At 45.1% G+C, this 26472-nt stretch overlaps 1 protein-coding gene across 1 annotated transcript in view; it reads right to left on the reverse strand.

The window, feature by feature from the left end:
* Positions 1-26472, reverse strand: part of NID1 (nidogen 1) — a 77292-nt gene that overhangs the window by 9742 nt on the left and 41078 nt on the right. Inside the window, exons 10-15 of the mRNA XM_046652181.1 lie at positions 25391-25516; positions 21705-21854; positions 20518-20640; positions 6409-6636; positions 4590-4762; positions 497-623 (exon numbers count right to left, since the gene is read on the reverse strand). Coding sequence (XP_046508137.1) covers positions 497-623; positions 4590-4762; positions 6409-6636; positions 20518-20640; positions 21705-21854; positions 25391-25516 — 927 coding nt within the window. The remainder of the gene's footprint in view (positions 1-496; positions 624-4589; positions 4763-6408; positions 6637-20517; positions 20641-21704; positions 21855-25390; positions 25517-26472) is intronic.

A 26472-nucleotide genomic window follows, 5' to 3' on the forward strand; every position in this document is an offset into this window, starting at 1 on the left:
GCATGGACTCAACTCTCAGGGACAATATTTGCCAATATGCTTGTGACCCTCCCAACTTTAGACTCACCTGCCGGTTGCCTTTGGGAAGACCCTAATGGAGCACACCGTGGGGCAGACACTCTGAGGGTCAATTCTAGGCTCAGCAGCCGGAGGGACAAATGTGTATCCAGACTGGACGGTTGAGTCTGGCTTTTATTGTTCATTAAAACTGACCACATAAGCTGTTAGAGAAAGGCATGGGCGCTTAACTCGTTTTAATTTTATCCTTCTTAAGCTAGCAACAATTCCCAGCTGGAGTGTTCATGATTTAATGATGAGTCCTAGGAAGACTCTTCAGAGAAGGTGCAACAGGGCAGTGTCGGAGGCTGAGGACCAGCTTCTCTCAAATCACCACATCCTGTAAGCAACCATACACTCCGCTCCTTGGCTCTTCCCCAAGAGCCACTTGGCTGCTAGAAGCAAAATCAAAAAGGAAGAATGATATTGGCTTGCCCACCTTGTCGAATGATGGTGGTCGGCTCTCCACCATGCAGACTGGCTCTCCCAATGGACGGCTCACTGATGTCGGTCCAGTAAACCATCTTGTCCACACAGTCGAAGGCCAGTCCAATGATGACTTTATCCTGAAAGTTCAGACCAGTGGTGAGAGTGGTCCACCCACTAGCATCTGAGTAACTGATGATAGTGGACTCTTTCATGCGCTTACAGCCATTTGGATACCTTTTGTTATGAGGTGCCTTCAAGTCTTTTATTCATTTTAAAATGTTTATAGTTGAGTTGTAGGAGGTTTTATATATTTCAGACAAAAATCTTTCGTCATATACGTATACATAAATATGTGTCTGTGGGTCTGTACGTTTATGTATATTTCCTCTCAGCGTGTAGCTTGCTTTTTCATTTCCTTCATGATGTTTTTGAAGAGCAAAAGTTTTTAATTTTTATTAAGCTCAATTTATTAGTTTTTCTCTTATGGCTAATCCTTTTTGCATATTGTCTAAGAAATCTTTGTCTACCTGAAGATCATAAAAAAAGAAATAAAAGACATAAATATTGGAAAGAATGAGATAAAATCACTCTATTCTAAGACAATATGATTGTTTATGTAGAAAATCCTGGGGAATCTATAAAACTATTATAACTAATAATTGAATATAGCAAGGTTGCAGCATACAAGGTCAATATGAGATTGCATTTCGACATACTGGCAAAAAATAAAAAATTAAAACAATAAAGTTTATAATAGCATCAAAAACAAAGTATTTAAAGTAAATATTTTTAAATGTGCAAGATTCTACACTGAATACTGCAAAACATTGCAGAGTGAAATTAAAGAAGACCCAAATAAATGAAGAGATAAATTAGTTTAATAGATTGTAAGATTTAATATTGCTAAGATATTAATTCTCCCTGAATAGAGCCAAAGATTCAATGTCATCTATATAAAAATCCCAGCAGGCTTTTTTGGGTTTTTTTTGGCAGACACTTACAGATTACTGTAAAATGTATGTGGAAGTGAAAATTGAGGCTCTGGGGACCATAGAAGTAGAGGACCAGGATGGTCTTTTACTGGGAAAATCAGGCTATCAGCAGACACTTCCCCCTCAAGAGGTCACAAAAGGACACAGAGATCCTTACCTCACACCATAGGCAAAAATTAACTCAAAATGAATCAAAGATCTAAATGTAAGAGCTAAAACTAAAAAACTCTTAGAAGAAAACATAGGGGAAGCCTGATAACATCAGATTTGGCAATGATTTCTTGGACATGACATGAAAAGCAAAAATAGATAAATTTGACTTTATCAAAATCAAAAACTTTTGTGCATAAAAGGACACAATCAACAGAGTGAAAGGCAACCCATGGAAGGGTAAAAAATATTTTGAAATCATATATTTGATATGGGGTTAATATCCAGAATATATAAAGAACCCCTACAACTCAATAACAAGAACAAAAAACAATCTAATTGCAAAATGGGAAAGGATATGAATAGACATTTTTCCAAAGAAGATATATAAATGGTCTACAAGTGCATGAGAAGATGCTAACATCACTAATCATTAGAGAAACACACATCAAAACCATAATGTGATACTACTTTACACATATTAGGATGGCTATTATTAAAAAAACAGAAAATAGTAAGTGTTGACAAGGTGGCAGAGAAATTGGAATGTTTGTGCTGTAATGGTAGAAATTTAAAATGGTGCAGCTGCTAAGGAAGACAGTATGGCAGTTCCTGAAAAAATTAAAAATAGAATTACCATATGATGCAGCAATTCCAGGTCTGGTTTCCATCCCAAAGAAGTGAAAGCAGGGACTCAAACAGATATTTTTACACCGATGTTCACAGGAGCGTTACACACAACAGCCAAAAGGTGGAAGCAATCCAAGTGTCCATTAATGGAAGAATGGATAAGGGAAATGTGGTCTATCCATACAATGGAATATTATTCAGCCTTAAAAAGGAAGGAAATTCTGACACATGCTACAACATGGATGAACCTTGAGGACATTATGCTAAGTGAAGTAATTCAGTTACAAAGGCCAAATACTGTATGATTCTGCTTATATGAGGTACCATATTAAATTCATGGAGATAGAAAGTAGAATGGAGGTTGCTAAGGGCTGGAGGGAGGGAGTTATTACTTAAGGGGTAGAGTTTCAGTTTGGGGTGATGAAAAAAGTTCTAGAGATGGATGGTGATGATGGTTCCACAACATGGTGAATGTACTTAATGCCACCGAATTGTACACTTAAAAATAGTTAAAATGGTAAAAATGAGTAAAGAAATAAAAAGGACACAGTGAATATTTATCCTGTTGTTTCAGCACCCTCCCCTCCACCCATCCGCCCTCAATTTTCCGCTTTCCATTGCCTCTCCTGACAGTTAGCCTTTCCCCTGGGTCTCGGGGGAAAATTACTTTCACAGGGAATGTAATTCATTGCCACTACCTGAGCGTGCGTGCTGGGGGACACAAAGGAGGAATGAGGATTGCTCTCTGAGGGCTTTATGTTTCCATGAGGCAACAGGAGAACACAAAGATCACTTATGCATTTGTTCAGCAAATAGTTTTTGAGTGCCAAGCACCGTTTTGGGTCTAGGAACAGCACTGTGAAACAAACACCTCCATGAAATAGATGGGCAGTTTCTGGTCTTGTGGTGTGCTCATATTCTCGGAGGGAAGATATAATCAGATACAGGACATATACATTGACATACAGTGTATCAAGGAGTGTTGAGTGCTGTGATGAAAGATGAGGAGCAGGATGAGGAGGCAGAGAGCAGTAGAGGTTGCCATCTGGACAGCGGGGCCGGGACTGGCCTCTCTGAGGCAGATGTACCAGCAGAAATGTTAATGAAGTGAGGCAGTGAAATGTGCAAGTGTCTGGGAGTAAGAGATAGCCAGGAAGGGGGGATAGCATGTGCAAAGGCCCTGAGGTGGAAACATGCATGGCATGTTGAGGACCAGCCAGACAGCCAGAGGGCTGAAGCCGGGGAGGGCAGAGGATGGTGGTAGGGAACGAGATGGGAGAGGTAGCTGGAGGTCACGGAAGGAACTAGATTTTATTCTGAGTGAAGGGGGAGCACATTGGAGGGTTGTGTGCAGGGAAAGAACATGAATCCAATCATGGTTGCTTTGCAAGAAGCTTTTGAAAAGCAATTTTATTTTGAAGATTCTTTTCTTCCTGTTTCCTCTCTGGTCACAAATAAGAAGGAGGTGTGGCGGTCTGTGTGTCTGTGATGTGGAAATCAGTGGAGGAAGAGAAAAATACGGCAAGTAGGAAGGACAGTGGAGTAGAGAAAGGAGGAAGGGAAGAAGAACTGGATGCTGGGTTTGTGGCAGAGAAGAAGGCACAAGCAGCATTTTTACCCCCAATTTTTAAGCAGGCTTTGCTACCAGCACTGATGAATGATAAGGATTTCTGCTAGACACTCCTCCACAAGAGCTCATGGGCCTGGCTCTCTGCTCCTTTGTCACTCCTTAGGGGACCCTGACGACCCCCCACTGCGGCAATCCTGACCGAATCCCACAGCGGGGAGCCCCCAGGTCTCAGGTTTGGTTTCTTGGCAGAAGGTCAGGATTGCAGATAAAACAGAACGGCTTTTCAGAAGCGTCCAACCTCTATCTAATGGACAAAAATTCCCCAGCTCCCAGAATGCATCTCTGAAGCTTTGAAAAGCTCTAAGCCAAAGCTTGTTAACTGCCTCTGGGCAGATACGAGGCTCGAGTGGAGCAGCTGCCGAAAGATGAGTCACTACACTAATTTAGCAGGAACGGCAAGATCAAAGCCAGCAGATGCTCGCAGACGAGATACCAAACGCACATGACACCCCCACCCAAGGAGTCGGCTACCAAAGTGGACTCTGAAAGGCCTTACTGATTCTGCTCCCGTCCTCCTCGAGCCGCACAGGCAGCTCAGGAATCCAGGGGCCCCATCTAGAGATGGACCCTGGGGTCACACAGAACGAAGAGGCCCCTGGTTCCAGGGGTCAGGCCCCGGTCCCTGGTCTGACTATGCTCTGCTTGTTTCTCCAGGTCTTCGAAGCAGAAGTTGTCACCAAGCGCAGTAAGCCACCACTCACCGGGGCATGAAGCAATGCCTTGGCTTCTGTCTTCTTCATGGTGCTTCCCTCCAGGGGCAGGTGCTCTATCTTCCCGGTCTGGGCAAAGAGTAAGTGGGTCCCGGGTGGCAGGGGGATCACAGAGGTGGGAACTGAGGGTCCGTGGTCAATCGGGGGAGCCACTGTACTCAGACCTAGGGGGCAGGAGACATCGGTGAGCAAGGCCTGCGTGAAGCAGGAAGGCACAAATGCATGCATGTGGCTGCAGGCACACACACACATGCACATGCACCCACACACCAGGTCTCGTCACCTTCATGGCACCACAAACCTCACAGGCACATGATGCCCATTTTATATCTGAAAGCACGAGGAGCAGAAAGGCCTCAGTCAATAAAGGGAATGTGTGAAGAAGATAATGCAGGGCATGAGTTTAACATTAAAGGTCAAGTGAAAATAAAGGGTTAGCCTCCCCCTTAATAGAAATAGAAATAACCTAGCTATTTCTGCCCTGCTTGGACGTGGAGACAGCAGTGAACCAAAACACCAACTGCGGCAACCCTGAAGTGGCTCACGTGCCTGTGGAAAGGTGCTGAACTTTTCAGCACCAGAGGAGACAGTCAGAGCAGACTTGCCCCACATGCCCTGTCCCAGGGGGTGGGCAAGCCTCAGACCCCGACAAGCAGGAACAGGCCCCTTCCGGGCTTTCAAGAACAAAATGATGCTCAGGCTCATTCTCCCTCCGATTCAGCCTGGCCTCCTAACTGCTGGCCGTGATGCCTGGCACGGCTCCCTGGCTCACCTGGCCGGAGAATGTCCCAGGAGGCAGCCTGTACTGCAGGGTAAGGAGCGCAGAATGGGTGTCAGCAAACCTGGGTCCCAGAATAACCAATTTATGAATTAACGAAGTGTGTGAGTGACCACTTCTTACTCACTTAGCAGCTTTGGGAAAATATCTGGTAGGGATCAGTCTACGACTATGGGCTAAATTGAGAATGGAGATTCAAGGACTCATTGCATTAGATTTTGGTAACTTGTGACAATTACCATTTTCAACATTTATGACAGAAGCAGGATTTTAGAGCTGAGAACCATCCTAGAGATTACTTTGCTCATGTCTTATTGAGGCTGAGGAAGCTGAGACTGAGGAAAGTCTCTGTCCAGAGCCACACAGCCCGGCTGGGCCTCAGACAGGATGCCCAGCATGGCCCCTCCCCACTACCATGGCTGTCACAGACCAGCTCGCAGAAACCTTGGTGGCTGTTTGCTCCTTGCATTCTAAATGGACCTAAAACCTAAAAGTCCGAGGGCATGGCTGTGATGGAAGTAAGTATGCAAGGATGAGGACAGGCTCCACCGCCTGAGTAAACGAGACCTGGGGAAGGGTTTCCGTTGGTCTCCACCATCCCTGCAATGTCCCAGCATACAGACGTTCGAAGGCCAGGTGGCCCACTGCAGAGAGTTTACCCTGGGGACCCAGAGCACACACACCTCTCTGCTACTAACTGCAGGATTGGTGCAGCAGGTCGCACTGGTCATTTGCACAGAACAGGTCTGCACAGAAAAGGAAGAGAAGAGGGTAAGAGGAGAAAGAAGGTGAGGGGGGAGAGAGATGAGAGGAGTGGGGTGAATGATGAGGGAGACAGAGAAGAGAGAGGCAGGGGGAGAAAGGAACAGAGAAGGGGCTTTGAACCAGTGCAGCAGCTCAGGATGCAGGCACAAAGCACTACTGTGTCCTTGGTTGGGCCCCCAGCCCTGCTGGTGAGCATGGTCCTGGGATTCTGGTCCCTGAGGCCTTTCTCAGGCAGGAGCCCAAGCATGGCGCTGCCCTCTCACTTACAGGGGGGCTTCATCCCGGGCCTGGTCCTGGTGCCCTCCACCTCACGGCCGTCACGATCCACGCACCAGCAGTAGCCAGTGCTGCCGTGGCACTGGGTGGGCGTGTAGTGCCCGTGCTCGTCACACTCGGGGACAAACAGCCCTGGTGGCCGGGGCCGCTGTGGGTCCGCTGCCCCAGCCGCTCCCAGGATGTGTTCTCGCTCATGCTGGCATCGGGTTTTCTCCGCTTCTACAGGAGAGACAAGCAAAAGGAGAGACCATCAGCTGTGTCATCCCCCAGTGTTCGCTGGCTGTGGCTGCAGAAGTCCCCACACCTGACTCAGAACCCCAACAGGGGTTTTGTTTTATTAATTTTTTAAAATTTAAAACATCGTTACTATTTAATGGATTTGATGGTCAAGAAGATTATATTACACCATTTTCTTCTTTCTCCTAGGCAATTTTTTTTCAGTTTTTAAAAATTGAGACCAAACTGACAACATAAAATTAACCATTTTAAAGTGAATAATTCAGTGGCATTTGGTACAGTCACACTGCTGTGGGACCACTGCCTCTATCCAGTTCCAACACACGTTCCTCCCCGCAAAGGGAAAGCCCGGACCCTTTAAGTACTTGCCCCCACGTCCCCTCCTCCCAGTCCTGGCAACCACCAAGCCGCATTCTATCCCTACGGATCTACCTTTTCTGGTTATTTCGTATCATCGTAATGATACAATGTGTGACCTTTTGCCTGTGGCTGCTTTCACTCAGAATGTTTTCAAGGTTCATCCACATTGTAGCATGTGTCAGCACTTCATTCCTTTCTATGGCTGAATAATACTCTATCGTATGGCTGCATCACATTTTGTTTATCCATTCATCAGTTGACGGACAGTTTGGAAATTTGTTTTAAGAAATTTTAAGTTTTTCTTAAATTTGTCCTTTTTATCATCTCCAGCTTCTTGATTATCCACATCGAGTCAAAGTGAATGATTTGGGGGACCAAAGCCCACAGGGCACATTTACCAACATTTGTGTGTTCCCCTTTAATTACGTGCTAGTGTTTGGCATGAAAAGTGGCCTCTTAACGGTGCAACTCAAAAAGCAGGGAAATACTGCTGTGTCGGCCTGGGATAAACAGCTCCCAAAAATGCAAAGTTGTAGCCAGTTCCACACTAGCTGGAGTCCAGCCAGCACGGCATCCAGCCAGGCCAGTGTGGCTGTCACCTCTGCATTCATCTCCCACACAAGCGATGCCCAGACCCCGGCGGGAACCACACTGGCTGCGGAAAGCTCCACGCCAGCCAAACTGAATCACGTTGGCTGGCGCTCTCTTCCTGGCCTTTCCACTTGCTGCTCATTATGTGACCCCCTCCTCCTCTCCAGTTAATCCTTCAAGAATGAGCTCAGGCATTTCCTCCGCTCAGGAAGTCCTTCTGGGCCCTCCAAGGCCGGGCCTGGTGTGCCTCCCTGAGCTCCCAGGGCACTCTGGGCTCGGCCGCCCCATCACTCTTGTCACACGGATGCTCAGATTCTAAGGGGCTCTTCCTTGCCTGTCTCCCTGAGGAGAGTCAAGGCTCTGAAGGGCAAGGAGTGACTGCATCTCCTTAACCTCGACTTAGGAAGCAACTACTGGGTGGGAATGGGGATACACAAGGGAATAATGCACGGGGCCTGCCCTCAAAACGCTCCCAGTCTGGAGGGAAGGGAACGAGTAAGCACAGTTACAATCCAGTCAGGGGGTTGACAAAGGAGCCCAGGATACAGGAGACACATAGAAGAGAGCCCCTCCTTAGAGCTCGGAGAGCAGAGGAGCGCCAAGCGCTTCTTTTGACCTTCGCTGGAAGACTTTGTTTAGGTGGATCTAGGGTGGGGCTCCACCGACTTTTTGTTAAGGCGCAAAGAGTAAATATTTTTGGTTTTGTGGGCCACACGATCTCTGTCACAACTAATCAACTCTGCAGTTGTGGCACGAAAGCAACCAAGTTCGATGCATCAGTGAGTGAGTGTTCCAATAAGCTTTACTTACAGAAACAGGCCGTGGGCCAGAGCTGGCCTGTGGCGGCTGTAGTTGTCAGTCCCCGCTCTAGGAAAATTTTACATAAATTTGCTAATTAATATATTAATATATGTCAATTAATATATTAATGTGTTCACAATAATATATATTGTAATGATAGAATGGATAATATATATTTCACAGAATTTTGTGTCTGAAAGTGTTTTTGATCCTCAGTTCCACCACCTCTGGTGTTATCTCGGGCACGTCAACAATGCTGATGAAGCTGCACCCCTGAGCTGTGGAACAGTGCAGGCAGCAGCAGCTAATCTCAGCGCTATTTTGAGGAGAGAGTGGAATGTGACGAGACAGTGCACACAGAGGGAGATTTCAGTTCTGCACTCAGGGTTCATCCGTGGCCGCATGTGCACACGGCATTCGCCGTGACAGTCAGCGCATGCGCTGCTGGTTCTCGCATTAGCTGCTAGATGTGGCTGCTCCCTGATCAGAAGCAGTTAGCAGGCCAGGAAAGGGTCTGTCAAACCTGGCAAGGGAAAAGTGTGTGCTTTTTCTTTTGTCCCTGAGGCTAATATTAAAAAAACAAAACATTTGATTTAGAAAGAGCCAAACAAAGATACAAATAAGCCATCTGGTGCAGAATAAAAATGTTGGGCTGTGTTCACTCTTGGATGTAGAACTTGTTTACTTCCTTAATGTCTGACATTTGTACAGGATTTCAGAGTTTCTACATAAGCTGTCTCCATTCAGACGTTTCATTTAATTCTCACTATAATCCTATGCAACAGGCAACTCTGCTTTTTACATCAAACGAGAGAACAGAAGCTCAGATTGGTGAAGGGGCTCCCTCAGGCCACAGCACTTGAACGTGGCTCAGCTCAAGCTAGAACCTGGGTCTCTGGATTCCTAGCGTGGCCCCTGCTCCTCTGCACCCACAGGCCCAGTGCCCAGGATGGCTCACACACACCGGACCTGTTACATCAACGGTGACATACACACAGTAGCATAACACATGCACCGAAATTATGTGTGGCCCACAGACTCATTTTCCTTCCATCAATGTCTGTATACAGTGCTGCCTTTCCAACTAGAAAACAGGCCTGGTATTCTGTGTACTGACAACTAAACCAAACTTTTAAGGGAAGAGGGGTGGCTCTGTTTTACGTGGCTGGAAGGGTTTTGTGTTGACACAGTATTTGGCCAATATATAAAATCTCAAGTGATCTAGAATTTACAGTGAAGCTTTTGGTTTTTGTCAAAGAGAGCCTTTCTTTTCTTTTCTATTCTTTGGTGAGGAAGATTGGCCCTGAGCTAACATCTGTTGCCAATCTTCCTCTTTTTTTCTTTTCTTTTTTTTCTCTCCAAAGCCCCAGTACATAGCTGTATATCCTAGTTGTAGGTCATTCTAGTTCTTCTATGTGGGATGCTGCCACAGCATGGCCTGATGAGTGGTGCATATGTCCGCACCCAGGACCCAAACCAGCGAACCCTGGGCCACTGAAGCATAGCATGCAAACTTAACCACTATGCCACTGGGCTGGCCCCTACAGTGGAACTTTTAAGTGCTATGTCTTGAACTTACAAAAATGAGAGGAAACCTCAATTGTGACTCAGAAAATGGAATTTCAAGTGTGTTTATGGAAAGCTGTGTTATCATTGGATTTCTGGGATGGCTTCTTAGCCTGGCCAGCAGGCAGTGGGAGCAGTTCCAGTGGGAGCCCCTGCAGAGGGCCCCAGGCCCCCACAGGGCATTTTCCACTGTGGGTGGGGTGAGGATGGGGTAATAAAGACATATTTCCTGGCCTTGCTTCTGGTTGATAAAATGATAACTCAAGCAAAATTTTTTTACTCATTCTAGTTTGATCTGCTCTGGGAAGGAAGCATTCAAGACCTGATTCTTATCTGGGGAACAGCAGGATGTCTGGAGTGACTTTTCTCGAGGTTGAGGACAAAGAGAATGAAAGAAAAATGAAACAGAGGGAGAAGTGAGAGAAAAACACACATTTTTTATCTCTTGATTTCCATTCTATCCCTTGTCTGATTAATCTCTCTCTGTGTTAATTTAAATAAACAACGATCGTAACCTCTGATATACTCAGTGGGATGGAGGAATGAGTTTGGGGACGCGCCATTTATTCAACCTCTTCCTGCACAGTCCACCCCTAGTAGGGGCTGGCTGCCCCAAGTGGCACTTCCACACACACACATCTCAGGACGAGCTAAGACGGGTGTGGTGGACGATGCCTGGTCTCTGCTGGGTTTGACACTTTCTGGCTCATAGCCTGGCCTCATTAGCTGCCAAATGGACACTTGTTGGTCTGAGAATGCCATATTTCCAAGAATGAGAATCTACAAGTAAAGGAGACAATGTCATTCTGATGTGGTCTCTATCCTTGTGTTCCTAGGCGTTTATAAGAACACCACCACCACTAATAATAATGATAATGATGACGAGGAGGAGGATAAAGATCTCTCTACTTATGAACTCTCTTCAAGTCCCTTCCCAGCATTTTTACCCCAGTCCTTACAGGACTGGAAAGGAAGGAGAATGCCCAGAGACGGGGAAATGAACTAGCAATTAAAAAGGGCAAAATGGGAGGGGAAAGCAGAAAGGTCATAAAACAGCAGGAAGAGAAAATGCATCTCCAGTCTGTGTCATCTCATGGTGTGAAACTGCCTCTTTGAGTTTCACTTGTCCCTGTCACCTAGAGCATCTCTCTGTGTCTGTCCTCTCTCAGTATCCTACTAGTATAGGCTTCTAAAATCACTGTATTTATTATATTTCTTTGATCAGGAACCCCATGGAGCCTTGAATCATTTATGGGTTTGGGTTATAAGCATTTACTGACACCTGCCGTGAGCCAGGGGCCCTGCCAGCAGTAGGGATCAGAGCTAAGTGAGAGGGCCCTGGGAGTTCACAGGACTCATCAGGCTGATGCAGTGTGAGTAGTGGCTGGCAGTGGGTCTGAAGAGGCTGCTGGGGAGCTGAGAGGAGGAGCGCCTAGTCCGTCTCAGTCAAGGGCTGCGCGACACCCAGTGTGATAAATCTACGGTGTCCCCAGTATGCACAGCGCATGGCTGAGCCCAGCAGCCTGGGTGTCGAGCTGACCGACCGCAGGCTGGATGTGTTCAGGCTGTGAGCGGAGGAAGGAAAAGGAGCCAAGAAATTCAGGGTCTTGGTGAGGGTGGTTGGCACAATGCTCCCTGGAGTTTAGGTGAGAAGACTGAGAAAAAGGAGGGATGAGGAGCCACAAGGCTCCGCAACGGCTCTGCTGATTTTGAAATGAGGCCACGAGAGAGCTACAAGGGGGGAGATGGAGGTCAGAGGGGACCATGGCCTCAAGACTATGGGGGTTCTCAAGCCTCTGGGGGGCCTGGTTTTCGGGATCCCCCACTCCCCAACCTCACCTTAACTGCCTGACCACATCTCCTCCTCGTTATTTCCACCACTCCCTTCCCAGCCTGTCTCCTCACACTTCCCCTAACTTCTCTACCCACCCGGATCTCCAGCTGCTAGTTACCACTTACGGCTTCACTAGTACTTTCAAAGGGTCCCTTTTCCTGCCCAGTTACAGTGTAAACTCCTCCAGAGCGCAGGCGTTATTGTTCATGTGCCGAGCACAGTGGCGGGCACAGAGTAGGTGCTTAAGACACAAGTAGCGATTGATTCCAGCTATGCTACTAGTCATCCCGGTGCCCTGGGCAAGTTAGGTAGTCTCCCTAAGCTCTCATCCATTGAATGAGGCCAATCGTACCACCTGTGACATGGACCAGCCAGTGATGTAGAAAAGCAAGAGGTGTGGTGTCCTGGACATCAAATGATGACAGTGTTTCAGGCGGGAAGGCGAGACCAACTGTACCCGGCGATACAAGAAAGGCGATGCCTGAGTTCTCAGAGTGAGGGTCACTGTGCGCTTTGACAGGAGCAGGTCCGGGCTGGGGGTGTAGGGCAAGGGCTGAATAGTTTGAGAGGGAATGGGGGACTCTGGGAAGAAGGAAACAGCCCAGTTTAGAATCTAATTACAGAGAGAGAAACAAGATAGCAAACCCCGAAATCCATGGATAACAGTTACAATGAAATGAGGTGACGAGTTAGTCCTATGAAGAAGCCCCAAGACAAGCAGATGAGGACACACTGCCAGGGCCACAAGGCGCACCTGGAATCCGTGTCTGTGGGGAAAGGCGAGGGAAGCACAGGGCACGCAGCAGTCCTGGGAACAGGAGAACCCCAAAGAGCTGACAGGCACTCGCTAGAAAGCACAGTGGGCCAATTTGCAAACAGCAGCTGAAACTGGGGGGATGCACACTGGGATGGATGCAAAGCCTAAGGGGGTGGAAGATCCAGCCCCCAGGAATTCTCAAAACTGACATGGCTGGCTGGACCCCACGCTGGGGAGAAAGTGCTGGGAACAGAATTAAAATGAAGCAGGATGGAGACGATAGAGACAAGGAAAGGGAAGGCCCAGATAAAGTAGGGGAGGGGAGCAGGCCAGGAAATCTCAAAAGTAAGCTGAGATATTTTTATACACTTCACCAAAAGAATGGAAGAGGAAGCTCTGTGTAGTCAGAAAAGCTATCTGTACCAGGCCTCCTTCTGAAAGTTCAGGAAAACTAAAACACACATCAAAACAAGTGACAGGAAAGTACGGAGGTGGACCCCAATACCAAGTTGCTATAGAAGGGCTAACTGGAGTGGACAACAGCCCTGCAGACAGTGCAGGCTTGCCCGAAAGACGCACTAACAGAACAGATCACACTGGAATCTTCCATTTCAAAATAAGCAAAAAGACAATAACAAATGATACAACATAAAATAACAAAATGAATCAGAGTTCAAAAAACTCAGAAATGAGACAACAGAATTCAGGAAAGCAGTAGAAATCAAAGAAAAAAGTCATTTCAGAAATGAAGACTAAACTGGAAGGAACACACAAGTGAATAAACAGAACAGATTACGGTTTAGGGGAAACAGAAGGTGGGGATGGCGAAATGTTTAAAGCCAAAAAGAAAGAAGACAAGTGGATTTGAGAGAAAGGGACAAACACTGGAGACGGGCAAAGAAGATTCGAAACGTAAAATGGGAGCCCCTGAAGAAATAAACCAAAGCAAGGAAAGAGGACAAATACCAAAACTATAATTCAAGATAATTGTCCTGAAATTAAAAAAAAAGATTTGAAATAATAAACTGAAAAAGCACACCATGTAACTAAGACTATGGACCCAGAGCAACCAACACCAAGACAATTCTGGTAAAACTATTGAGCTTTTGAAGGGAACTATGGAAGAGAAAGAAAAAATCTTTTGGGCATCTAGGTAAAAAGGGGAAATCATCTTCAGATTATCATTTGCATTTTTGACAGCCATGCTTTATGTCAGAAGAATATTTGAGACAGTGAAGGAAAGAAAACGAGCCAAGGAATTTGTTTCCATGAACCATTCCTTAGGAATCTGCTAAAGAACAAGCTTCTGGCAACCAAATAACTAGAGAAACTGACATACGGACTGGTAGCAAGTGATAAATATACAGATACTCCTGGAGCTAAGAATAAATGAGGGCGGAAAGGGAGAGAAGATACTATGTGACGATTACAAGTCAGGCAATGTACATACAACTAGAAAAATGGGGGAAGATGTGGAAAGCATAAGCAAAAAATGTTTTAATTGTTCTCAGAAATTATATCGGTGGTGGTATTATTATTCTCAGACTGTTATGTGTAACATGGGATAAAGCAAATAAGGAATTAGGGTCTATTCTAATTCTTATCATCACTGTGCCCTTGAGAACCAGTATCTTAGTGTGGAAGAAAAGAGATATGGAAATAATTTAGAAAAGGTTAAGGAAAATTCCAATCGTCATGAATTTGAATTGGGAATATTCCTATGAACTCAGAAGGCATTCCTAGCTCCGTGTGAGCATCCCAGGGACTTGGACTGTGGTCCTGAAACATTCATTTCCCACTAAAAGAAATCAGGCTTCGTGGAGAAATGCCTGGTTCTAGTTCTGAGGCAGGAAATATACACGGACTTAAAACATCTTGTCATACCAGAGAGCAAGGAAACTATTAAAGACTATGTACTAGGATCATGTCAAAAGGACCTGGGGCCAACTTGAAGAGGTTCCCACGGGCCAAAGATGGGACTCTCAGCTACAATAAGAAAAATAACTACAACCAATTGACGTCCACTAGTTCATAATGATATTAAAAATTAAAAATTAATTAGTCATCTTCAGTGGCTGGTAAGGAATTAATCTGTTATCTTGTCAACTAGTAAATAAGGGAAAGATCCAAGCATTTATCCTGCCTTTCCTTTATGAAATGTACCGCTGGGAATCCAAAGAGTAGATAAGGGGAAGCATTTCTTTGTAAGTATTCCGACCAAGAAATGAAAAAAAATACGATAATAGAATAGACTAGCACCATTTTGCTTCCCACTAGAAATTAAAGGACCCAAGCAATGAGCATCAATTCCAACTAATAAGTGAGAAAGAAATAATAGAGCTAGAATCTCACCATTTCCACTCCCTAGAAGTTAACAGATCTAAGCCATAATCACTAATGGCTCCTAACACCACCAAGAATGAGACAAGCAGACTTTAATGTGTCCCTGATATAAGGTAATACCACCACCTATTGTCTTGCCAAAAGGATGAACCTGAGTCTGATCAAGCCTCTGGACCCAGCAACCGGTTTGTTGACAATACAGAGGACAGAGGAGCATGTTGAGTTGCACCATGAGTGCACAGTCAGCAAAATCCAGACCGTGGGAAACGCTACAGCTCAGTCTTGGGTTCTTTATAGTCAAACTACAAGGAAAAGCAAGGGATGGAAGAGGGAACTACAGACAGAAAAATGAACAACACTGAATCTACAGTGTCTAGGAATGCACACGCGATAAAACTATGAAGAAATGCAAGGAATTGACTACTGTAAGGGTCAAGTTGGGGGCTGCTTTTGGGGAGAGGGAGGAGGCTATGACAGGGACAGGGCAGTGGAGGGGCTTCTGAGGCGGCTGGCAAAGTTCTACTTTCCATCTGGGTGGTAGTTACAAGGGGGTTCATCTTAGACTGACTCCTTGAGCTATACCTTTGTTCTACATGACTTTCTGTGTCTGTTTTATTTTATAATAAAAACGTAGGAAAGAAAGAGAGAATGGGAGAAGAGGAAGTGGAAGCATCACTCCAGACAGCCCTTATGAAGAATTAAACTGTAAGAGAGAGGAGGGAAATGGGACAGCAGCGAGAGAGGGTGTAGGCTCCAGGGAAGTCTTCACTTCGGTCTTTCAGATGAGAAATGTCACAGCTTCTCTGCAGGTCGATTGGAATTATCCGGTAGAGACAGAAAGGGTGACCATGGCAGGGTGGGGGTGGGGGGCAACCATAGGAATGTCAATTTCATCTCAGACAAACAACATTCTGGCACGTTAAATTGATGTTAATAGGAAATTTATGATTTATAATTTTATTTGTATTTAATTTGCAAATGTGTTTTAATTTTCTAGCTATAGAAGAAGTTGGTACCTAGATTTATCTATAGTAAAAATAATCTAAACCAACACTGGAGGCTTTAAGAATCTTTTTCTTTTGAAAGGAGTCTTACTCAATTTGGGGGAAAATTGCTATAGAAAATTCTTTTATATAAAGAGTTCAAGGAACGTTTTTGTAAACCAAGAAATTATTCAGGGCTCATGTTCCTTATTTATAAAACAAAGGAGATGAATTACAGAATTTCTAGAGCCCCTTCCAGCTCCAACTGGGAAATTCAAGTTTTCTAACATTGGGTTTGTTTGAATCAAGGTGCAAGCTGCAACACAGACACAATAACAACAAGCGGACATTAAACTGTTCCTCAGTTTTCTTTCCTTTGGGTTGTATTTCCCAAACGTTTTCATCTCTCCTTGCAGCCCTACTTTCTGAACTCTTTAATTAACTTTCTCTCTAGAGATGTGCGGTGTGCATCTAGATGCAGGATGCTGGTGTGACTGGCGCCAAGCGTAATGGGAAATGATCAAACATCCGTAGGCTTGGTATTTGCCCTTAAGGACCAGGGTTTACATCTCCAGCCCAGGACTTTTTATACGCCTCTTTGATCCTCTAATAAGCTCTCTTATGTTCCAAAAATCTAGTCAGTTATATTCCCCCAGACATGGTCCAGGCAAGGTCAGCGGCTGCGGTGGCTGGCCTCCAAGATGGCTCCCAATCTCCCACCTCCTGGGAGTCTCACACGTACATACTTCCTTTTCAAGGGCTTGGCCTGTGACTAACAGTACCAGCAGAAGTGACAGCATTGTCACTTCCAAGATTAGGTTAAAAAAGACTGTGCCACCTTCCATCGTGGGGGCTCTCTCTCTCTCACCACTTGCTCTGGAGGGAGCCAGCTGCCAGATCTTGAAGACACTTAGGCAGCCCTGGGGAGAGACCCATGCTGTGGGGAACTGAGGCCTGCCAACAACCATGTGGATTCTTCAACCCCAGATGAACCTCAGGGAAGACTGTAGCCTTGGCTAATGTCTTGACAACTACCTCATGGTCTCTGAACCAAGACCACCCGGCTAAGCTGCTCCTGAGTTCCTGACCCACAGAAACTGTGAGATAATAAGTGTATTGTTTTAAGCTGCTAACTTTGGGGATAATTAGTTACATAACAATAGATAACTAATTTGGTGGCTTTCAAATTTTCTCACTGTGAACCACAGAAATCCGTTTCACGCAGCAATTCAGTACAGATGCGCACACTTACGCACACACACTCATCCATGCACATATATTGTATGTGTACACAAGCATGTATACAAGTATTATTCATGAAACAATACTCACTCCTACTCCATATATTGTACATACTTCGATATTTTTTTTGATTATTTTTTTCTATGACCTTAACTGACTCACCCTCAGCACAGCTCAGTTTTATTTTTTAAACTTGTCCCCTCTGATTAGAGCAGGGACCAAATAAGTGCCGACTGCTTGATTCCTGCCCTTCATTACGTTTGGCAAGAGGAGTCCAGATGACACTACACGTTTTCTGTTAATATTTCATAAACTATTTTAGTCATACAAAATTTAGAAAAGTATAATGAAAACCTCTGTGTTCATATTCTGGCTGAAAAAAGAAAACATTAGAAATACAAATGCAGCCTTTGTGTGCCCTCCCTCCCACCACAGAGGTAACCTTTACCCTGCAGTTTTTGTTTCTCATTCCCATGCATGCACTGTATAGTTTTCTTGCGTATGTACACGCATATGTAGCTTTATTTTCACGCAGGGTTATATTTTATATAAATGGGATCATAGCATAGATATCTTTTCATGCCTTTTTTTTTTTGCTCAACACGTGTTTGAGATTTATCCATGAACTCTGGTTCCCCCATTCTAACTGCTGTATATTATTTCATTGTACGAATTGTACCAAAATTCATTTGTGCATTCCTCCTGTTGATAGCCATTTAGATTTTTTTCTGTTACAAACAATACTTAATGAACATTCTTATATATTTCTCGTGCACATTCTCTCTTGAGTATATCACTAGACGTTGAATTTTGTTAGGGAATAGAATTAAACATATAAACAATCCTAGCAAATAGCTCTTATTGGTTTTATCCTTGTCTCATCTTCTTACCCCAGCCTACAGGTCTGGATTTGTTTCTGTTTAGTCAACAGCCTTAAAGAGAGGGCAAGGAGTCAGGTTAAAAAAAACCAAAATAATGAAACATCTGTTTCTTTTTGAACTGGAGTTGTGAAGCAAGCCTAAGGAAATAATGAATGTTAGTCATTTTTAATAGCTGCTGGAATGTCTTGACTCAAATTATCATGAACTTTTCTCTATGTAACCTGCCTCTCAGAATCTATGGACAGTGCTACAGTTTTGACCCATAATTTCAGGAACAAAAAGTTGGCCCTGCCTGAGTTGATCTAGGCTGGAGGTTGGCAAAATTTTCAGTCAAGGGCCAGGTACTAAATATTTTAGGCTTTGCGGGCCTTATGGTCTCTGCCACAACGACTGAACTCTAACTTAGCAGAAGGAAAGCAGCCATGGACTATATGTAAATTAACAAGCATGGTTATGTTCCAATAAAACTTTATTTACAAAAATAGACAGTGGGCCAGATTTGACCTGTGAGTTGTAGTTTGCTGACCCCTGTGCTAAGCAGAAGAAAACAATTTAGACCAGCAACATATAGTGTTATATATCAAAATGTAAACTTTAATTTGATATTTTTCTCCTTTTAGATGGGCAACTAGCCTACAGTTGGTCACACTCAGTCCTGCTGAGTGTGGGTAAATAAACACTTCTATCTACTGCTGGTAGGAGTCGAAACTGTATTTCTTCAACAACTATAAATAGTTGTGAGTCCCACCATGGGCCACATACTCCACTAGATACTGGGGACAAAAAAATGAGATACACATGCAGCCTGTCCTCAAGGCACTCACAGGCTAGTGAAGGAGACAGATAGAAACACTGCTTAAAAAAGTGATGAAACAGAAATTTTCACTTCTCTCTTCTTGAAACATTTATAGTGGCATAAATATATCTGGCCAACAACAACAGCAGTAATTAAAAACAAATATGACTGGCTAACTCCAGTCTGAGGTGTCAAATATATTCTTAATCTCATGACAGATACCATGTGGTTTAGACGACTGAATCCAGATTGGAGTCCATCCAACAGACCTGGCTTTGAGTCTTAGTTCTAGTACTTCCTACCCGTGGGAGCCCGATTGTGCCTTTATCTTGTTAAGTTACAGCATCCTCCATGTAAATAGAGATTGTAAGTGACAGCACTCACTCTGAAAAGACGATGACGAACCTTCAATGAAATAGTGCAGGTCAAGCACCTAGCGCATAGTAGGTTCTATACAAGTGGCAGCCAATTATACTTATGCACTCACCAGCATTTGTTGAGAGACTCCTAAGTTCCTGGGCTCATTCCGGGTACTGACCTGGGGCTGGCATTATCCTTACGATCTAATGAGATGCCACTCAAGTGTCAGGTCAGCAGGCAGCTCTAGCAGCTGCACAGTCCAAGTATAATAGGTAATATGGACACTTCTGTGGTGTCCTCAGCCTGCATCTGTCCCCAGCCAGTGGTCTTTCACCTGCCACCCTCACCCTAGCTCCATTCCCCATGACTTTTAGGAAGCTGTGATGGTTAATTTTATGCATCAACTTGACTAGGCCACAGGGTGCCAAGATATTTGGTCAAACATTACTCTGGGTATTTCTGTGAAGGTGTGTGGGATGGGATTAAACTTCAGCTCCATAAAGTGAGTAAAGCAGATTGCCCTCCCTAATGTGGGTGGGCCTCATCCAATCAGTGGAAGGCCAGAATAGAACAAAAGGTGACCCTTCCCAGAGTAAGAGAGAATTCTTCCTTCTTGAAAACCTGTGAACTGGATCCTGGGCTTTTTCCTGCCTTGGACTTGAATGGAAACATTGGTTCTTCCTAGGTCTCAAGCCTGCTGGCATTCAGACTAAAATGACACCATCATCTCTCCTGGGTCTCCAGCTTGTGACTGCAGATCTGGGGACTTGCCAACCTCTATAATCGCATGAGCCAATTCCTTGCAGTAAATCTCTTTGTAGATAAATACATATATATATATATACACACACACACATATCTTATTAGTTCTGTTTCTCTGGAGAACCCTGACTAATACAGACCAGGCTCTATAATCATGTGAGCCAATTCCTTATAGTAAACCTCTTTAAATATAAATACATATATGTATTTATACATATTTCTCTCTCTCTCTCTCTCTCTCTCTCTATATATATATATATATCTCCTATTGGTTCTGTTTCTCTGGTGAACTCTGACTAAAATAGACCAGCTCGTACCCTGCACAGCTTGCTCACATTACAAGGATGACCAGACTCCAGGCTGCCAGCACAGCTATGGTCCATGTGTGGCAACCCCCGGAATTGTGCATTGCACAACCTGCGTGACTTTACACTGTCACCTGAGCTCTCATCTCCCAGCTCAACAACCTTTAGGACTGTTCATGGAGCCCCCCACTCCCCCACCTCACCTTCTCTCCGAGGGCCATGTCCTCAGTACTCACAGATATGGCAATGACCTACCAACTCCAAGTGTCCCCAACATCTTACCCCCAGGCACACAGTGGAAGCCGTCTCCCTGATATCCAGGTTTGCACTGGCACGTGAAGGAACCTGGAGTGTTGTAGCAGAAGGCGTCAGGGTGACATCGGCTTGGCTGGCATTCGTCCACGTCTGCAAAACAGCCACCAAGCCCAGGGACAATGAGATTTCCTCTGGAGTTCATAGTTTACGCAATAATTTAAGCCACTTGCTCAATGCTGTGGGACAGTGTTTCTGATCTGGGAACAGTGATTTAGAACTCACTAAACCTTAATTATCAAAATATTAACTCACTCCTTAATTTCTACCTCGTGCATTTACAAATGTGTTTCACTTTGATAATAATGTTCTCATAAAAAATCAAGCTTGCAAAAGGAAAACAGGATTCTTTTGCATCATAAAATGACCCTTCTCAGCATAAATGAGAGCTTTAAAAATGTCTGAGAGTTTGGAGACAGATTATTAACAGCTTGTCAGAAAAACCTCAGCGACAAGAGAAAATTCACATGTTCAGCAATGAAGACAAAGTATCAGAAATTATAATCTATCTTAGAAAAGCTTGGACTTTTCAGAAACAATCTATGGTATAATGTGAAGTAATTTTGCAAACCAAGGGACTGTGGTACTGTGTTCACAGTTATCTTACCTAAAATCATTGTTAAGATCCTCCTGGCAGCCAGTGATGGGCTGATCGCAGGCCTGGAAGAATTCTGTGGGCTCATTTATTCTCTGACTCTGCAATCACTTATTCACTAAGAGGACTTCACTTCTCTTGCAGCAGGTTAGAGCAGGCCAGGTGAATGACTAGATACACATATCTTGTTAAATAAAAGCCTGGACTTCAACCTTCATATATGCAAGGATCATTTGTCTTTTTGTGAAAATAGACACAAAAAGACAAATAGTCTCCTTGGTTCCCAGCAGACAGCTGGTGTTTAATTGTTGCTTGTATAAGCAAGTCACACGGAATCAAATAGTAGGGGGAGGCCAAGTGTCTTCCCCAATGAGAACAGCCCCCCAAAGGAAACCCAAAGTTCAAACTACTAGAGAGATACAAAATGCAGCCCCTTTACCCCGTAGAGTTGAGAGAATAATTCTCTTAAATTCGGCGGTGAGTGGGTAACACGCACATGATAAGTACCACCTGGGGAATTTTTTCAGGCTACACAGAGAACACACCCAGAGCAACTTCGCACCTTGGCAGGCTCGGCCATCCCCAGAGAAGCCTGGCAAACAGGAACAGGTGTAGGAGGAGCCGCCCGTGTAGATACACTGGGCCCGCTGGGGTATGTCACAGTCGTGGAGGCCACTCGCGCAGTAGTTGATGGGGCGTTCGTCCACGACAGCTTCAAACAAGAGAGTGACACAGTGTTTGGAAGGGAGTCCCCTGAATGGTCCCGGTGCCCTTCCAAACTTCCGCCACACCAGCAGTGTAGTCCACTGGGGCGACTGTCCCCGGACCCCAACCTCCAGGCATCTCTTCAGGCTTCACCCCTGCTCCCCACTGGGCTGTACCCCAGGCTCCCCTCCCGTTTTCTCCCACCCAGATTCTGCCTCTGCATAGTCTCCACAGACTCACACCCGGGCGGTCATCCAGCCTGGCTTTCCACCTCAGTTTCACCCCAGGGCTCTGTCTCAGTCACTCTCCACACCAGGTCCCCATAACCCAACTTTCCCTTCATCTGGATGTGGATGTGGACCATCTGAAAGTGGACGTGCTTCCTACGGCAACTCTGTTGGTGGAGTGTTTGGAGCTAAGGATCTGAGACCTCTGCGGTGTCTTTAACCTTGGCCCACTGGGAAGGTGGAACAGCCACTACAAATGGCAAAGTCAAAGTCACCCACTTCCCACCAAAGAAGGAGAAATAAACCTTTCCAGGTCAATGAGACAGGCTTGGTAGAAAGGCTGTGGGCCTTTGGGGTAGGAAGCCCTGGGTTTCTACCAGGTATACGTGTCCCCCACGTGGCTTTGGGTAAATCATATAACTTCTTGGAGCCTCTCTGGAGAGTAAGAATTACTTCCAGCATGCCAAGCACAGGCAGGCCCAGTAAATGGGACTATTATTTTCTAAAGGGTCCTGATGATAGAATTCATGGAGTGAGGGCTTATGAAGCGGGGGAGTGACAGAGCTAGTCAATAATACCCCATCTTCTGCTTCAAGATGGAAGCCAAGGGCTGAAGTCTAGGAGGTGATTTCCAATGGCTGGTTCAGTTTCTCCGGGGTTCCAAGGTAAAACTCAACTGTTTGGAGTTGCAAAGGTGACTTTTAAAGCTTCTTTAAGAAGAAAATCATTTTGGCATGGAAAATGGTCTTATATAAGAAAAAGCATGGGGCTGGCCCTGTGGCTGAGTGCTTAAGTTTACACGCTCCACTTCAGTGGCCCAGGAATGGAGGGGCAAGTTTTGGAAAGGAGAGAAAACTGGGCTCAAAATACGAAGTAAAAATTAATGGGGGCAGTACTGTGGCCTATTGGTTAAATTTAGTGCACTCCATTTCAGTGGCCCAGGTTTGGCTCCCGGGCACAGACCGGGAGTCAGTGGCCATGCTGTGGTGGTGACCCACATACAAAATAGAGGAAGATCAGCACAGATGTTAGCTCAGGACCAATCTTCCTCAGGAAAAAAAAATCAATTACAATTACAATTAAATTGTAAGTTGGGGTTGCACTGTTCTAGCTCCTTCCCTTCTGAAGAGAACCTTGAAAAAGGATGGTGCCCTGAGCCAGAATGAGCAGAGGAGGGTGGCCAGCTCTGAGATGCTGCCACCCACCTGACGGTGGTCCCTGAGAGACACCTGTAGGCTGACTGGGCCAGGAAATGAGGCAACAAGGGAGAAGGAAGGAGATGTCAAGAGGGAAGGACAAACCAAGGGAGTGAAGTCACGCATCATAGGGAGAGAAGCGGGCAGGGAATAAAGAGTCGAGTGGTTTCATACAGCCTCTAATTACTTTAAGTTCTGAGAATAAGATCACAAAAATGAATGCTTTACAATGATTTCTCCTAACATTGTGACAGGCAAGGGAGGGGGAATGGGAACACTGGGGGAGGCACGACTAAAGCCTAGGCCCAGCCCTGTTCCTGCCCTGACAGATGGGCAGGTGCACGGTGTGTGCGCTGCACAAGGATGCCCATGTGAGGACTCAGTGGGATCTCAAATTTCCCCACGCTCCGTCCACCAGGCCACGTATCATAGGGCCGTGTCCACTCAGAGAGAGTGTCTACGTCTTCACATAAAGGTGATTTACGGGCAAGCCGAGGCCGACTTTCCTTGGTGTAAACACACTTCGCACATTCCGATTAGCTGTAAAAGTTTCACCCAGTGGAAAAGAGAAAGTCACAGGCTTACAGAAAATGCCAAATATGGAAGTCCACAAAGCAGAGTTGGATATGTAGAAAACGAAAGGTGGGAGGTCGGGACAGAGGACAAGAGTCTGCCCACGTCTCCCTAATGTCCTCATTGGCAGTTCCTGAGGGATCTCCATGGGACACAGTAAACCCATGATCCAGTCTAATCACCCCATTTACAGGCGAGGAACTGAGGCCAGAGAGGTTAAGTGTCTTCCTCAAAATCAAATGCCTAGGAGTAGACATTTGCACACCAGTTGTCTTGCACCCCACTCTGCCCCTCCAGTGAGTGTGGACATCAGGAATGGTTGGATACAGAAGCCCAGGACATCATGCCTCACACACATCTGACCCAGGACTGCACACTTCACCACCCAAAGGGTAAAGGATCCATTACCCAAATTTGAGCTGAAATGTAATGTAAATGGTGCTGCCCTGAAAAATAAACCTTTGAATCTCCTTCATCTCAAAAAGTAAAGAACACAGAAATTGTTATTCTCTACTAAAAAAAAAAAGGTAGGAGTAACTTTAGCAGAGCTGAAATCTCGACTCTGTGCAAAGGGGACTGGCTTCGCTAAATTCACAGATGTTTGGGTCATACTCAAAATATGAGAACTGCTTGTTCCCTCCCGCCCTCAAGGCATCACCTCACCCTGGGACCTCGGCGGCCTCATCTGAGCAAACAGATAGATGGAGCAAACAGAAAGCATGCTAGGGTTTAGTAAACAGCAAGGAAGGGGCAAGGAGACGGTTCACTATGCCGTAAAACAGGAATCTGATTGAAATTGGGAAGAAATGTGGAGTTCAGATGGCCCATTCAGCACGCTGCCCTCTAGACCTGGAAATCCACAAGAATCTTTGCACTTAAAACTCTTGCAACTAACAGGTCAAAGTGCAGCACTAGGAAAAAGTGGAAAAATTTAAACCATCTGGCTCTTTGTGGTTGGCCCGACATCATCACCACCAAAAGCATCATCATCCTAAAGCATAATTAGCCTAATTAATAGCCTCAACTCACTTAACTCCAGTAAGGCCAGGAAGTTATGCTGCTACTCGTGGCTTCTAAAATTGAAATCCATAAACAGAATGGACCAAAATGGAAATTTACATGTAAATCAACAAAATTTTACTCTAAAGCAGGTAATGAGACAAGCGCATATAAGGTGGTTCCTCCACATGAACCCCAAGGCCACCAGCTATAAAGAGAAACAAGTCTAATTGTTTTAATAGCTATTAAAAGAATAACAAAAAGAATTAAAAAGTTTTATAAGGAGATGTAATGCAAAAGCTCGTAATAGGCGAGGTGATGGTCTTACTAGTGTAGACGACGACATTCCTTACTCCTTGTCCATGTGACTTTCCAGGTAGTTGGAGGGAAGGAAGAAAATCTGATTCATCTTTGTAAAGTGCCCTGCCCCACACAGAAGCCGGCACCTTCCATTGAAGCCAGGACAATCACCTGGGCAATGCCTTTTATACAGGCACTGACATGCACCCTGTGAATAAACGCTTTGAAAAGTCACCCAGAGAACTTACCCACACAGGTTCCCTCCTCTGAAAACCGATGGCCCTCCACACACTCACAGCGGAAGGTTCCCGGGTGGTTATTGCAGATCGCGTGGCTCCCACACACCGAGGGCTGTTCTAAACACTCATCGATATCTACAGCAAGTTTTCAAAAGATGCAGACTTTTAAAAAAACTTCTTCAAACATCACTAAGTAAAATAAAATAGAAAGCATTTTGGCCTGTGGATGGACAATTTTAAAACAAACGTTTCTATATTCCAAAAGTCGTGTTAAATAAGATTTTCTTTCTGTGCCTCACTTTAGAGAGTGGTCCCAGGCCCTCCTCCTAAGTACCCGTGTGCTCCCCCGCCTCTCCCGGAGCCAGCTGCTGAGCCTGGGGCCCCCTAACATCCGACTGGCAAATACTTATTAGGAAGACGTACAGACAAGTGTCCAGACTCTGAATAAGGTTCCGAAACTACACAGCATATTTAAACATGCCTTGTTCAGAAATATTACCTTTCTCCAATGACAGTTACAAAGAAAAGCTGAACAATTTAAAGCCTAAGTGTGAATTTTGGAATATCTGGAGCTGACTGCACTAAAAGGAAAGCCATTGAATCATAAGATTGTAAATGAGCTAGTGGGGTGATGTCCCCTCACAGAACAACACTACAGCCACTATATGGGATATTATGGAACCCAAAAACCTATGCTTTGGAGCTGGACATAGCTAAATTCAAATCCTGCCTCCTTTAGTTACAGCTCGTGTGGTCTTGGGCAAGTTACCTAACTATTCAGCCTCAGTTTCCCTGTTGGTAAATACACATAATACTATTCATCTTGAGAGGTTCTTCTAAGGGTTACAAAATGGATGTAAGCCAGAGGAACACCTAGCATGCTCAAAAAATGTAACTATTATTATAATTTTTAGGGATTCATCCTACACCACAAGCCATGGGGACAGATTTGGCCAATTCTAGAAACATGGTCCTCAGATGGCCACTAGGCCTTGGGGCCAGTCTGTGGCTACCACTACAGGAAGGCTGGTGGCCCAGACAAGAAACCAAGCTAACCTGTCATTACCCTGGTTACCTGACCACTGATGGAT

Source organism: Equus quagga, chromosome 2, assembly GCF_021613505.1.
Source record: "Equus quagga isolate Etosha38 chromosome 2, UCLA_HA_Equagga_1.0, whole genome shotgun sequence".
In the NCBI taxonomy this organism is placed as follows: domain Eukaryota; kingdom Metazoa; phylum Chordata; class Mammalia; order Perissodactyla; family Equidae; genus Equus; species Equus quagga.